Source organism: Sabethes cyaneus, chromosome 3, assembly GCF_943734655.1.
Source record: "Sabethes cyaneus chromosome 3, idSabCyanKW18_F2, whole genome shotgun sequence".
NCBI lineage: Eukaryota > Metazoa > Arthropoda > Insecta > Diptera > Culicidae > Sabethes > Sabethes cyaneus.
The window spans coordinates 35189813-35205794 of record NC_071355.1 but is presented as its reverse complement, the minus strand read 5'-3'; the positions used below and the strand labels follow the sequence as shown (position 1 = coordinate 35205794).

Sequence of the window (15982 nt, the reverse complement as noted above, 5' to 3'; positions counted from 1 at the left end):
CACGTCCGCTAGTTGCACGATCGTGCAATTAAAAAACAGTTATCTGTCAAACTACACGTTGTTTCCTAGGTGGTTGCTATAAACAAAAATGCAGCGTTGCCGAATAAAAACTCTCCCTCTGCATCACGTAGATAAATTACAAACAAATTAATACAAATTTTGCTAAACTTTGACAAATTGGACACCTATTCATTGAGCTTTTGGTTTGCTTGTAAAGATTTAAATGTTTTCCCCAAAATCTAGTGCACTTGTGAATGCCTTTGAAGAGTTCTTTACAGTATATGATAACGCATCACGTTTCACAATAAATATTGGCAACCATCGTGCAATTAAAAAACGAAATTCGCTAGTCGCATCGCCTCATTCGTGCAATTAGCGAACGAATGCTGTATAACAAAACCTTATCGTAAAACTAGCACGAGCCATTAGCTCGAAACAGTTGTTCTAAATTTTCATCGCGATCTCTGTTCTTCTTTTGGCGCTTTTTACTCCCCAGGATCGTGATTAACTGGTTCCTTGCTCGTCGGTATTTAGACAAGTTCTCCCTAGTGGCAATGCTCAGATATTTTTTGCAAGCAGTTTTCTTTCTCTCCAACGCTTTTTATTTAGTGCCAAGCTAGTGGACTTTCCGATGGTCGAACGATTCTTCCTCAACCGCCTTTGAGCATTGAAGCACCTAAGTTTACAGAGAAGCAGGCAGTGTCTCATCCGGTAATTGCACGTCATTCTCGGCAGATTGCGAGTTGCGGGGTACGCTGCTGAAAAGAAAACAGCTCAAGAAAAAATCTTGCTATTTACCGAAGAAATTTTGACAACTCCAATGCAAGCAACCACCTGTCATTTTTTCTTGTGGTAATAATTGCGCCGGATATTATTCCGTATGGAAAAGTGACGGTTTAATTCACCTGCATGTAAAACTGCGCCATCTGAACGTGAAATAATATTTCTTATGAAGTGCGTACTGCTTAAGAAATCGTAAACGAAATCGATTTCTTGAGCATTTCTTGTCCTATCTTTTTACCCATTACTTTTCAGCAGCGTACCCCGCTTTAAGGGCCAATGGCCAAACAGAATGCGGCGTCAACGCAGCCGTCAGCGTAAATTTGACAGTAAACCCATGGGAAAACTGTCAATATAACGCTGATGGACGCGTTAACGCAGCATTCTATTTGGGCCTTTATCTAGCTGCCTTTCCATCGCGGATCTTCCAAACCTTCTCTTCTTTACAACAGATCTCCTGCAGAGCTACGACGCCGAGTTTATGGTTCAAGCTGTTCGAGCAACACCCAGTCACCACCTGGCCAATCGAACGGCTGACAAAATGTTTGTTTTTTCACTCAGGTTGTAGTTTTTACGCTTTGCTTTAAACTTTTTAAACAATGAGTTCGCACTGGGTATTTATTTTCACAGTGACAAAAACACTATATGAAAGGTATAATTTTTAGTGAATATTATATGTATACTTTTGCTTTTCCGTGTACGTTACGCGATTTGCGAATACAACGCAAAATCATCTGTCAGTCAGTGTCATTGTATGACAGCAGAATGCTGATGATGGTTAAAAACTTTTTCTTTACCGACTAGAAAAATAGTGATCGGTGTGGAATATTGTTAGAGAATATTTCTAAAAACCAACAGGAATATTCAATATTGCATTCTTTTTTGTGTTTAGTACTATTGATTTAATTCATCAGCAAGTATTATCAGGTATTTTTTGTAAATGTCTGTTAGAAGAAAAAACGAATTCATTGATGACATCAACCCTTTTTTGCTTACGTTTTATCCGCAGTAGAAGCATAAGTTTTCAGTTATCAATCAATTCGGCTTAAATAGTTTGTCCGGGTGATGAGTGAAAAATTACTCAAAGTTGGCCAGCGGATTGAAGTTTCCGGCAAGGATGTTCGGGGCACGATTGCGTACATAGGGATGACCTCATTTGCCGTGGGCAAATGGATTGGTGTCATTCTCGACGAGCCCAAGGGGAAAAATAATGGATCGATCAAAGGACAGACATATTTCTCGGTAAGTTTTCTGTAAGTTTGCACAATTACCTATATTGTGAACAAGAAAAAACAATATTTCAGTGCGACGAAAACTATGGCATGTTTGTTCGCCCAACACAGCTCGTCTTTCTGGACGACGCTGGCAATCCGATCGAAAGTGCCGAAATCCAAACGCCGGAAGAAAAACCACGGTCACGGTTGAGCAGGTGAGTGCGTAGCTTGCCTGGGCGAATTCCTTTCGACTAGGGTTATGCTAATGTTCATCAGGAACTGACATTATTCTCTATCTCTTTGAATGTAGTTTCGCCGTTTTCAGTATTGCCAAACGTAACTTAAACTATCATTCATTTTGTCATATTATTTATTAACGGAGTGTTGATTTGGTTGATTTATTCTTTTCACTTCTACTTCTCTTTGCAATCTATCGACGAAATGTCTTTTACCGTTGCGTAACAATTGCAAAAATTCGAACTGTACACCAACCGAATAAAACCCAATTTAATTATGATATTTGCGCTAGTACTAAGCGTACCTCCACTAAACCGAAGTAAGTGATCCGTTGATTTTTCTATCCTTTCTCAATCGCAATAAACCACAATCGTCACACAAGCAACAAGCTGCTAGAAAAAAAACAATGCCATTTAATTTGCGCTGCCACCACCGATAGGCCAACATCAGCTCCCAGCTGCTAGCATTTTGCATTCGTCCGTCCCTTTTCGGTGTGACATTCCATGCCGTTTCGTAGATTTATAGAGTGCATAGTACATCACATCTCATTGGTTTATTTATAGCTTTAACTTCCAAGCTTTATTTTGTTGTTAATGTTTTGTTTATTCGTTTTTACGTGAAATCGTTTGAGTTTCAGTATGATTTTGCTAACCGAAAATGTTTTAATTGAAAACATTTGTGTATTTCTAATCTGACTCCATATAAATGTCCCAATTGCTAATTCACTTCTTGCTGGATTAGTGCTGGATCGGTTCGTTCGCTAGCATCGATGCCGGGATCAACGACTTCTTTTGCAGCAAAACCAACGGCGTAAGTTATGGTCTACTTTCGAAAGATGTAGTTTTTTCGTTATTGAGGGGAAAATATTTAAGCCAATTCAAAAAGTTTAAGTTAAAAGGATACAAACGGCTGAAAAGTTGCTACAGTGGAGTAAATTTTCATAAAGCAAAACGTTCATTGTAGCAAACCGTACTTTATCGTTACTATAAAAAGTTTGCCAGCAAAACAGGACCAATTTTTAATTATTCGTAGTTCAACTGCTGTTACCTCATTTACCTAATTAATTCTGTTTCGTTTGATAGCTAACATAGAATAGTGTCATATGTATTAACCAGCTCTATTTTTCTCCATACGTTTCCCTAATTGCATCCTACTAACTTTGATCCTACAAACCCCCAATCATCGATTGCTCATATCACACACAAAAAAAAACCTTTCTTGGACCTCACCCGATGACTATTGGTAAACCTACTGACCCGAAGCGTACGTCGTAAGTCACCCGTCAAGCAGCCCCAATCGAAGCGTGCCTCCATGACCATGACACTCTCATCATCCAGGTTAATTAATGAATTTGTATAAATATTTCTATTCGTTTTGATTGTTTAATATGTTCGTACACATTGATATTGCCGCACATGATTATAAGTTCGCCTCGTTTGCACGTTGTTCAGCCGATGTAAATAAACAGAAGTTGTTTCTAAATACACACTTGCTTGCATTTGGTTCGCTTTCTTGTACAGTACCCGTTCGCTTCGATCAGTTTCACGCGTCTTATTCGCACTGTTCCAGAGAAATATCACGTTTCTCTTTTCATTGTCGTGTAGCCTCCAATCCTTCTGCCTTAAATGCTAACGTAAGTCCATCGTCTCTATCCAACAGTTCTCGTTTGTCTCTGAATCGCAGCAGCAGTTCGTTGGGTTCGAAAACTCAGCTGACGTCTCCCGGCAGTGAGCGACCTGCGGGAAGCTCTTCGATACCGACACCGATTTCATCGATTCCAACCATGGTCAAAGCCGGTGATCGTTACGAATCTCTGCACAAATCGCACATCAGCCCACCGGAATCGTTGCAGACTTCCAAGCGCGCTTCGTTTATCGAAACCGGTTTCGTGGAAACCCTAAAACCTCAGTTCACTCCCGGACAATCGCTGACATCCCCGTCACCGGCCCCATCAACCGAGGATCGTATTCATTTGCTGCAGCTGCAGCAGGAGATTGAAGACTTGAAAACGCAGAATAAGGATCTGGTAGAGAAACTGGAAACGCTAAAGGTGCGTCGTGCCGAAGACAAGGAACGTCTGCGGGAGTTTGATAAGTTGAAAACACAGTACGACCAGTCGGTGGAATTTAAGAGTAAAATCATGGACGCTCACTCTCTGCTGCAGCGCGAGCTTCAGCGGGCCAAACAGGAGGCTAAGGATGCGATCGAAGCTCGCGACTTGCATGTGGAGGAAATGGCTGAGCTCTCGGAAAATGTAGAGATGATTACGCTGGACAAGGAGATGGCAGAAGAGAAAGCGGACACGCTGGCCCTTGAACTGGAAACGGCTAAGGAACGGATCGAGGAACTTACTTTGGATTTGGAAATTTTGAAGACGGAAATGCAGGAGAAGCTAGGTTCTGGTGGCACCATCGGAGATGGCATTGGAACGGGAGCATCCACGTACGAATTTAAACAGCTGGAACAACACAATGCTAGACTTCGCGAAACGTTGGTTCGTTTGAGAGACTTATCGGCTCACGAAAAACACGAAATTCAGAAGCTGGAAAAAGAATTGGAAACTAAAAAGTCTGAAGTTACCGAATTGCAACGAACTAAGGAAAAGTTGTCCAGCAAAATTGACGACCTGGAGGCGCAGCTGGGTGACCTCCAGGAGCAGGTAGATGCTGCCCTTGGGGCCGAAGAAATGGTCGAACAGCTGGCCGAAAAAAAGATGGAACTCGAAGATAAAGTAAAAGCTCTCGAGGAAGAGGTCGCCGAACTGGAAGCTTTGGAAGAAGTACACGAACAGCTGGTGGAAAGCAACCACGAACTGGAGATGGACATGCGAGAGGAACTGGATATGGCACACGCCGCCAAGCGGGAGGCCGTCCGCGAAAAGGAAGCTGCCCTCGAGACTATCATTGATCGCGATCAAACAATCCTCAAATTCCGCGAGCTGGTCCAACGGCTTAACGATCAATGCCAGGAGCTAAGAGAAAAACTTAGCCAGGAATCGAGCAAGATCGTAAAGGATACCATCTCCGAAACGATTGACTTCAAGCAAATGTTCGCTGAATCGAAGGCATTCACAAGGGCAATCGATCTGCAGCTGCGGCAGATCGAGCTAACGCAAGCGAACGAACACGTTAAATATCTGACGGCATTTATGCCGGAGATATTCATGGCTCGCGGTGGTGACCACGATGCCATCCTGGTGATCCTACTCGTATCGCGGATCGTGTTCAAATCGGGCATCATCGTTAGCCAGGCGAGGGAACGCTTCTCGGCCGTTCCGCACATCGATCGCAATTCAATCGTCAGTGGACACGAAGTGTATCAGTTCCGATTCCGCTCGCGGTTGCTTCATCACGTGCACAACCTTCAGACGATAATGCACCAGTTCCTGTACGGACTGACGGCCTGCCAGGCGGATACGCTGCTGAAAATCGGTGCATCCCTGCCCGAAATGCATGCCCAGGAGAAGATGGTCGATGAAATTGTGGATTTGCTGAAGGCCAACCAGTTGGACGAGAATTCCTCCACCGACAGTAAGTTATATCGATATATTTCTGGTTATAGTGTATTACATTTGTCTTATGTACTTGTAGATTTAGAGAAATGTGTCACATTCTTCAATGCAATGTACTTAGTATTACTTTCGGGAGAAGACTTACTCAACGAGACACAGATTGTTCGGGATTGTACGGCTTCCATCTCGGCGGCATGTGATTCTATTTCAACTGATGCTGGTGTTATGAAGACACTGATCAAGGTAATTACCTAAACGATTTTATATTCGCACTAGCTGAACCCGGTGCAAGCATTACTACGCTTGCAACTAAATGAATGAAGATTTAATAGAACTAGCGCGTTTATGGATCTATTGGAATGAGCTTTGTCAAAATATTTCGTTTGTCAACGTGTGACTTTGATCATATTCCAGAGGGGGGAGATTCTCTTTTGAAAGGCACAAATGTCTCTACAACGGCTCTACGATCAACACCCGTAATGTCGATGTCATCCGCAAAGCCTAGGAGCATGTGCGATTTAATAATGATGGTTCCATTCCTGTGCACACCTGCTCTTCATATCGCCCCTTCAAGTGCTATATTAAACAGTAGGTTAGAGAGGGTATCGCTTTGTTTCAGTGCGTCGAACGTCACGAATGCATGTGATATTTCACCAGCTATTCTAACGCTTGTTTTAATTTGTCTAGCTTTGTACGACACAGTTTTATTAGCTTGGTCGAAAAGCCTGATTTCACTGAATCGTACGCTGCCTTAAAATCCACAAACAAATTATGAGTCCGCAAGTTCTATTCCCGAAATTTGTCAAGGATTTGACGCAAGGTGAGCATTTGATCCAAGGTCGGTTTTCCTTCCCGAAAACCACACTAAGAATCTCCGTCAAAGAATTCTGATAACGGTCTCAATCTGTTGAACGGAGTACGGGAGAGTACCATATACGTGGAATTTAGAAGTGTTATGCCCCGATAGCTTCTACAACCGAGTAGGTGTTCCTTCTTGTACTTACTTACTTACTTTACTTTAGTGGCAACGGTCCATCCCCTTGCTTCAATCCATCCAACGTCACAAAAGCAGCTCACCAACGTCACAAAAAGAGGTCTCACCCGCTATATTAACGCATGATTTGGATCCGTCCACTTACTTACTTAGGTCCTAAGACAAAGCCTGTTGAACAAAGTTTCTCCATGTAACTCGGTTGAGGGCTACCGCTCTCCAATTCCTGGGACACCGAGTACTCTCCGCTAGATCCGTCCAGCGTCGCACGAATCAGCGTAACTAGTTTCGTCGGAAAACCATGTTCTAGCATTATCTGCCACAGCGCATTTTGTTTAACTGAATCGTACGCCGCTTTAAAGTCCACAAACAGATGGTGTGTCTGCAAGTTGTACTCCCGGAACTTGTCTAGCAACTGACGCAGGGTAAACATCTGATCCGTCGTGGAGCGATCCTCACGAAAACCAGCTTGGTACTCGCCGACGAAGGACTCCGCTAACGGTCTCAGTCTGCCGAACAGGATACGGGAAAGCACCTTGTAGGCAGAATTGAGCAATGTAATTCCTCGATAGTTTTTACACTCCATTCGATGTCCCTTTTTGAAAATTGGGCAAATGAGGTCATCCAACCACTCCTCCGGCATTTGTTCTTCCTCCCAGATCCTGACAATGATCCGGTGGATTACTTCGTACAGCCGCTCGCTCCCCGCTTTTAGAAGTTCAGCCAGGATACCGTCCTTCCCAGCAGCCTTACCGTTTTTCAGCTCACTGATTGCCTTTTTGACCTCCTTCTGTGTTGGTGGCTCCACAGCTTGACCATCGCTTACAATTCCTATCCTGTCCCCGCTGATCTCCGCCGCACATGCAGGCGTAAAAGAAACAGCCTCCAGAGTTGTGTGCAGACATTGTGCTACCCGTACACTCGCGCACGCCCATCCTCACATCGTCTTCCCACATAGCTTATTCCCGAGTCAAAAAACTCGTGTGGAATCAGCTGCCCGTGAGGCTCGTCGTGCACTGGAATACAAATTTTGCATTACTTTTTCTTCTTCTTCATTTTCGCCCTCGATTCTACTCAAGGGCGGGAGTACGAGCCGTCGTGAGTAATCGGTATCTGCAGATCGGACTGCAACGACGAGCGACGGCTGTAGCTGTTAGCTAAACACACAGTCGCAAAAACTCGTTGCAGTGCATGAAGAAATTCGAACGGGAGTTTTAACGGGATGCTCATGCCGGCGTGTTCGTAAGAATGAGTACGCGTGTGTGAGAAAATTAAACCACACGAGGTGTGGGCTTCGCAACACTACTTCAAAGTAGTCTTACCACCTGGCAGCCATCATAGCCTCAGTTAACAGGATTCCATCGTTGTCGTTGCACATCACTGGCACCGGGATGCTGAAATTCGCCGTACTCTTGACTATTTTATAAAAACTCCTCGCGTCATTCCTGACAAAATAACCTTCTGCCTCACTGAGCACCTGCTCCCGGTACTCACACTTACGACACCAATGGGTTCTTTTCTCTGCTGCTCATAGCTCTTATAGTTCCCTGTTTTGACGTGTAGACGCAATGAGCATGCAACTCTAGTCACTCTTCATCAAACCAGCCTTTTTTTGGTTGGCTTGTTCCGGTACCCAGTACCTCAGAGGCTGTGCTTTTTAACACGTGTCAAAGTGTCTTCAATCATTTTGTTGTTCAATTCTCTCATCAAGCTTCTGGGCTTATTCTGTGGTCACGCGCTGAACCGATAGTTGCTGGAAGCCGCATAATTATCTGTCTTCTGGAACTTGTTACGCTTGACAGCCTAACGCGAATCTTACATACCACTAGGTACTGATCAGAATCGATATTGGGCCCTCTGAAGGACCGCATACCACTAGGTACTGATCAGAATCGATATTGGGCCCTCTGAAGGAACTCATCTATGACGTCAGAAAAGTGTCAGCCATCAATCAAGACGTGATTGATTTGGGAGCACATTTCATCATTCGGGTGTCTGCAGGTGTGCTTTCGAATATTTCGGCGTACAAAGCAGATGCTAAAGATTGCCATATCTCTGGCTGCAGCGAAGTTTATCTACTTCAGCCCGTTATCATTAGTCGTCGAGTGAAGGCTCTCTTTTCCAATGATTGGACGGAAAAGCTCTTCCCTTCCTACCTGGGCATTCGTATCCGCGATGACGACTTTGACGTCATGTTTTGGGCACTCTCCATATGTTTTATCAAGGGATTGATAAAACGATTCCTTCACACATTGGGTTTGTCGTTCGTTGGAGCGTATGTACTTATCAAGCTATAGTTGAAGAACTTGCCCTTGATCATTAACAGCCAGATACTACCTGTTCTGCTTACCCAATACCACGAACAAAACGCCTGCCTCTGCTCTTTCGCTGCCACTGTAGTAGATTTTATACTGGAACTTGGCTTCACCCATAATTCCCGTTCTCCTAAACCTAACCATCTTACTTCTAGAAGGGCTGTCATCTTAGGTGTAGCTGGCGAGACACGGCATTACGAAACTCAGCCGCTCCTCTGGAGTACAGACGCACTGGTGAGCTAAGGTGCTTATGGTAGCACCTTACTCGCCTTCAAGAAGCCGTTAGGGGAGACTTGTAGAGCCTACTACGCATCTCTTGGATCTAACCAGCTCCTGCTGCTTGTCCGGGGGTGCTTATTCAGTATATTCGCACCTAACCTTCATATCTGGAGGCCGTTCGCTTTCCGCAAGCTGCGACCTGTGCGACTCTCAGCTCATACCTATTGATGGAGTTGAGCTGTGTTGTGAAACTGTGCCCCAATTGGGTACTACATGGTTAACAAAACCAATAGGCCTCTTGGGATGAAGTTTCCATACAAAGTATAGAGTTAATAGGTAGCTTCCGAAGAAGCTGTACCTGGAAGATGCAAGAGCTTCGCAGGAGCAGAGCAAGTACACTGAACTTTCTAGTTCTAAATTGCAAAAGTGGCAAATGTCGGTTAAGACCTTGCCAATTCTCTTTAAATAGTAAAGAGTGGGACAATGTCCGGTGAGGAGTCCCCTAATTATGCGCAGTAGTTTTTTAATTACTACATGGTCTGGGTAGACAAACCGTTTAGCTTGCCTACAGCCCTGCGCTTGATACCTACTGGATGCTATTTTTAGCTTTTCCCGGGTCAGTAATTCGCTTTTGACAGCGGATATGGAGGTGCCCAGAAACGATTCGGGACCAATGAACTGCTGAGCTGTCAGCAAGCTCGTTACCCTCGATTCCGTAGTGTCCTGGCACCCAGAATAATGAAACTTTGCTCTGGCGAAGAGCTCCCTTAAGGTTGTACTGCACCGCCAAACTAATTTGGATGCACATTTGGTGGACTTGAAAGTTATTAGTGCAGTCTGGCTATCCGTAAAGATTCCGATTTTTGCATGCTTATACTTTGGTTTTAGACATATCTTAGCGCAGATGTATATTGCATATACTTCCGCTTGGAAAACGGTGGGCCATTTGCCCAGGGGAAGAGCTTCCTTTATTCCGGGTTCGTAGACTCCGGAATCTGTGCAAGTCCCACTTTTTGATCCATCTGTAAAGAAGCAGATGGTACCGGATGGAAGAACAGGCCCTCCCTCCATACAGTGCGTTCTGTATCAATTACACTGAACATCCATGTTGGGCCGTGCCTCCATCCAGCCAAAGATTGTCGTTAGTAGGAGTGATAGTTTGGACTTCCTTAGTACGCTAAGGTGACCAATTTGGTCCCCCTCAAGGTTACGACACCTTTGCAACCTTAGTGCACCGAGTTCGGCTTCCTTCTTCACATGAAGATGTAAAGGCAGCACGCATTACATTGCCTCCATGGCTGCAGCGCTGGTCACAAAAATGCCATGCCTTGAACTTTGTTTAGCTTGGCCTGCGCTATCATCTCATTCACCTTTGGCTTGACAGCATAGTCTAGGTGAGCAGTCCAGTTCAGTTTATGATCCAGGATAATATCCAGATGAAGCTTAACGCTGCTGCTGAATCCACGAAATAGTGATGTTTAGAGCTGCTTGCCTACGACTAGACAGCACTACATCAAATTTACCTTTAACAATAAGGATTACGTCGTCGGCGTACGCAATGACCTCATAACCATGCTATGATAGCTTATGCAAGAGTGCGTCGACCACCAGAGACCAAAGCAAGGGGGAGGGAACTGCTTCTTGAGTACATCCTTTGATCGCTGAGATTGTGATTTCTCTGCTTGACAGCATTGCTTGAATCCAGTTCATTATCGGCTGATCAGTTCCTTTGTTAAGGAGAGCCGTATTAATTGAAGCGAAAGCGCCTTCAATATCAAGAGTACCGTCTCTTGCTATTGAAGCGACTTTTCAATCAGCGTCACTAAGCTATGAAGTGCGGTTTCCGTAGATTTACCACGTTGGTAAGCTTGTTGATTGTCATGCCGAGGGGAATTCTTTAAAACTCATTACGGATGTGATTTTCCGTGATTTTTTCATTAGCTTGAGAAGCGTTGATGTCAAACTAATTGGTTTGAAAGCTCTTGGCATGGTTTTATCTTTTTTACCTGCCTTAGGTATGAACACCACCCTGACCTTCCGCCAGCTTGCCGGGACATGTCCCAACGTAAAGCTGACACGAAAGAGGTTGATGAACTCGGACGTTATAATCTCGTCCGATTTTTGTAAGAAAATGGGTCCGGACCCGGAGACTTCATTGGGTCAAAGGAGCTGAGTACCCAATTCATTAAAACCTCCGTAAACAGTCGACGTGCAATTAGAACCTAGTCGTTTATCACATTGCGTGATGACTCAACTTGCTGCTGCGCGCCGACGTCGCTTTCAGTGGACACTGTCGAACCAGTGAAATGCGTGTTCATAAGAATCTTCAACGTTTTCCTAGTAGTAACAGTGAGACTGCCATCTTCTTTTTTCAATTGCCCAAGGCCATTATTATGGTCCTTGGCTAACGCTTTTTGGAGTCGCGCCGCCTCAGGCGGAGTCACTGGACACTGGAAGTGCCCTTGGCATGATGAAGGCTCGCTTGCATGCAGTGAAGGCTGCGCGCTATACTTGTGCTGTCCTTGGAAACTGCCGGAAGGCTGCAAGTGGCGGGAACGCCTTGTTGATTTACCTGCTTCCTTGCATCAGAGGACTTCGATGGTTGCAGTCGACGGGGCAAGTGGAGAGCTCCCTTTCGGGAAACCTTCGCCACCGCCGCTCTTCGGCCAACCTGTCGCATGCGAACCTTGCCAAATATATAGTTCATCATGAAGCCTCGCTTGACAATCAGGTTAGCCGACGGAGGGCCTTTCTCCAACGCCAGTTCAACGGTGTTCCCTGTCACACTGCGACGAAGTACTCGCCACGTTTGGGTAGAGAAGCCGTCGTTCTGATTTTGGAGCAGACAGAGGATCCCCTCGTTCGAGGTATCCACACTGTTCCAGAAATACCCCTGAACACAAGGGGCCTCGGAGGTCTCGGCTTGAGGATTGTTATCGTAGTCTCCAGTCATCTCACTGTCTTCAAATCGGCACAAACGAGAAGCAGGTAGCCGTTCTTGAGCTGGCAGCTCATGAACTTTAGCCGTATGACTGGAGAATCCTGTTTCGCAATGCAGTTCAGAATTCCGTTGCGAATAGCGAATAGATGGATAATCACTTGACGTGGTTGCGATGATGGAGGCATCCACCAGCTCACTGTATGAAACATCTGTTTGAGGTTTAAGCGCATACGACTCTTTATTTTTACGCACTCTAGGTCGCTTAGTGCTTGAACCTTTTGCGCTGGTATTTGGCGATCGACCGTTGCCGATTGTTCTGCTCGAGAGGTTGCGTTTGCTGGTTGACAGAGCGAAGTGCCAGTTCCGTGGCCTCTTCTTGTGTCTGTCCTTTGCTGAGATACAGCTTGTATCGCCTTTCCTGCGCATTCGAGAGTCGCTTGAGAGCAACACGAGACGACGTTGGTGCCCCATCATCGTCTGGTCGCATCTCCGGTTCTCTTTTGGCTAACTCAGGATAAGCGAAGAGAGTGAAGGTTCTCCGTACAACGCTGTCCGTCACTGTCGAGGTTGTAGATTTATTCCAGCTCTTCCTCCTTCGTTCGACTAATTACACGCGATTCCATAGAATCGTGGTCACTGACCAATGGAATCCTCTGCCTTCATTGGTTCTGGCTTTGTATGGCAGCCGATGCCTAGAAGTTTAGAATTTTTATTTTTTTCTCCATAAAAACTCCACGAGTTGAGGAGAAAGAAAAGTCCGCCCCCCATGATGCGATAAGGGCAGATTACTGTAGAGGGCGCCCTGGTACTCCACAGGTTCCGTTTGCGGCTGAGAATTTATAGAACCTCCCCCCCCCCCCCCTCCTTACTATTCATCACTCGGCACGGGTCGCATGACACCTTGAATTAGGGATTTATTCATTCAAGGTATTTTTACTTTATAGCCATGGATAGCAGCTATTAAAATCAACCTCCGTTTGGGGGCTTAGGATCCTCTGCCAGGGATGGCACAATCACTTTGACTCAATTCACATTCATTTGACAGTACCGTTTCAATCATGCAGAATTTAAAAAAGTTATGTATGGGACGGTTGAACTAGTTATTACCTACAACTTTTCTGAAGCTCCCAGGACTCGAATAAACGCCTTGCGTTTAAAAAGCCCTAATAAGCTAATAACAACAACAATAATGAGCTACTAGCATTGTAGCACCGCACCGTAACTACAAGAGATACAGCAAAACTTCATTCAGCAGATAATAACTAATAACTAATTCTACAAATGTCCCATAGAAAACTTTGTCAAATTTTGCTTGGCTGAGGCGGTACTGTCAAATGAATGTAAATTGAGCCAAAGTGATCGTGCCATCGCTGCCCTCTGCTATAGTTCTCGGCATTTTCAGGTTCATACGAACATACTTCCGAGATCCGAACATACCGAGAACCGCCATTAGCAGGTGGAGAGTTTACACTCAGTATTCGCATGAGTGCCTCCTTCCCTATCCACATACGTATCCATAGTTTCCACCGGTTACCCAATTTCCACTAAGGAACGTATCCTGGATGGTACTACGAGGTTGTAGGAATAGGAGTTGCTGAATAAGAGGTTAAGTACCTCCGTGAGATCTATCTTGTAACTGCATGTATAAAAAAGACCGCGGGGTTCTGGTGCGCGTTATTCAGCAATTTATTATCCCTACAAGGTCATTTACCATATCGAAGGTCATACAGACAGACAGAAATTCATTTTTATATTTATTTTTATATACATAGCATGATAACAACATTCTTTACAGAGTGGTGACGAAACGAGCGATTCCGGTCTGCTGATGCAATACATCACACAAAACATCGATTCCGTAAAACAACAGCTTAAACTAGTGAAACGTCGCTTGCCGCAGGACATTGCCGTGACCAAGTGCAATCTGTCGATGAACACATTACAGAATCTGAAAAAGACAGCCGAATCACTCAACAAGCTGATGAGTGTCATGTTCCTTAGCGCTAAGGAGGTCATCCATATGGTGACAGCCGACTCGGAGACGGAAGTTTCCCTATCTCACGATAAGCTATGGGACATTATATCCAATGCGTGCGAGAAGATTTACGAACAGGACGATCTGGGTCCGTCGCAAAACATTCGGTCAGTTTTAAGCAAAACTAGCACGGACATGAGTCAGCTGGCGCAATATCTTCTCGACCACGAGTACGAGATTATGTCCGGCACCAATGCCAAACCGGAGGAAAAACCCGTGGCTCCGATCATCCTACGGGCGCAGGCCGTCAAGAAGCAGCTCGAAGAGACAAAGACTCTCACGGCAACGCTGGAGAATCGCGAAGCCGAAATCCGACAGCTCAAGCTTGCGGCTAAGCTGAAACAAAACGAACTGTCGGAAATGCAGATCCGTAAGGATATAGCCGAGAAGAAACTATCGGTACTACAGCAGGATCACGAGACCAACACCGTTCGACTGCAGAAGCAACTCGATGAGGTCACTCAGCGGTTGGAAAAGTACGTATCTGGCACACTCGCTAGGTCAACCTTTTGTGATCATTCTTATTTTTTTTTATTTTTTAGAAAAGAAAAAGACTTCGAAGAAACTATGGACCACTTGCAGAACGACATCGATTCATTGGAGAGTGAAAGAATTAGTCTTCGTGAGAAACTCAAAACCTACAGCTCCAAGAAAGGCGACCTCAAAACAACAACTGCTTTGGGTAATAATGGCAATACCAAAATTGCTATTAGAAATAACCTATCATTCGACTTCCTTCCCACAGATATCTCCGCAAGTTCGCCGTACATCGCCCAGGAGCTGTCGCTGCTCAAGAAGGCCTTCAAGGACGAGCGCTCCGAACGGCTGAAGATACAAGCGAACGAGTACCGGAATATCCTAAACAGCTTGGAACCGCTGCACGTGCCGCAACCGAAGGACGCACGCATCGAAGAGCTCGAGCAGGAGGTGACCAAGGTGAAACACGATTGGATTATGTCGCTGGTGCGGGGAGCCGAACTGCCGGCTACCAAGACCGCCCATGGTAACCTTTCCAAGACCATAGCCGATCATGAAAACCACCAGAAGCACAACCAGCAGCAGATTAAGACGAAAGCCGAACGGTTGGTGTGCGAGATTATGAACGAATACCTCAGCCGGAAGCCTCACCGAGCGGCACGGGGTGATTTTGCGGCGTTTCCATCGGTCGAACTGACGTCGGCTTTCAAGATAAATATCAAAGTGTGAATTGATACGCCCTTAACCTTTAGCGAGGAGAGCATGGACCACTTTGTGGGTAGCTATGATATTGTTATTCTATGATAATCTGAGTTCATGTTTAAAAGACATTCGTTTACTGTATTCAACGCAGGAAAAAATGATCGCTTTTTATTTATTTTTCTTTAGCGAAGCATAAAGTTTACAATTTAGCGGCCAGCCGCTGCAACTGCTTGGAATAAATTATATATAATCCCAAAAAGCAGGTTATTTGCTTGGAAATAATTGAGAAATTTACCCCGGGAGTGACAGGATTTACTTATTGAAATTGCAATGATTGCTCAGAGAATAGTTTTATGCCTTCAATCTTGCATATTTGTATCCACTAAAACTTGACAGTCAGGTGCGACTTGTACAAACAAAGCAATGAAGCCCCAATGGAGAACCCATTATCACCGTTTCTATGTTAATTATTACAACATTGGTCCGTTTCTCAGTCGGATGCGGGATGTGGGTTCAAATCTGGTTATCATTTTAGATTATAGTTTGGTTCGATCCATGCA

At 44.9% G+C, this 15982-nt stretch overlaps 1 protein-coding gene across 4 annotated transcripts; it reads left to right on the top strand.

Annotated features, from left to right (window-relative positions):
- The first annotated feature begins 1575 nt into the window (after positions 1 to 1575).
- Positions 1576 to 15671, top strand: LOC128744419 (dynactin subunit 1). Of its 4 annotated transcripts, XM_053841428.1 has the most exons (11): positions 1576 to 1707; positions 1790 to 2022; positions 2085 to 2209; positions 2524 to 2550; positions 2973 to 3041; positions 3494 to 3568; positions 3891 to 5761; positions 5822 to 5985; positions 14004 to 14719; positions 14786 to 14925; positions 14989 to 15671. In XM_053841428.1, the coding sequence occupies exons 2-11, from the start codon at positions 1846 to 1848 to the stop codon at positions 15447 to 15449; spliced, it is 3825 nt and encodes a 1274-aa protein (XP_053697403.1). In that variant the 5' UTR covers positions 1576 to 1707; positions 1790 to 1845; the 3' UTR covers positions 15450 to 15671. The 4 variants fall into 4 exon arrangements, with proteins under 4 accessions (XP_053697403.1, XP_053697404.1, XP_053697405.1 ...); XM_053841429.1 differs by lacking the exon at positions 2524 to 2550; XM_053841430.1 differs by lacking the exons at positions 2524 to 2550; positions 2973 to 3041.
- Positions 15672 to 15982: the final 311 nt, after the last annotated feature.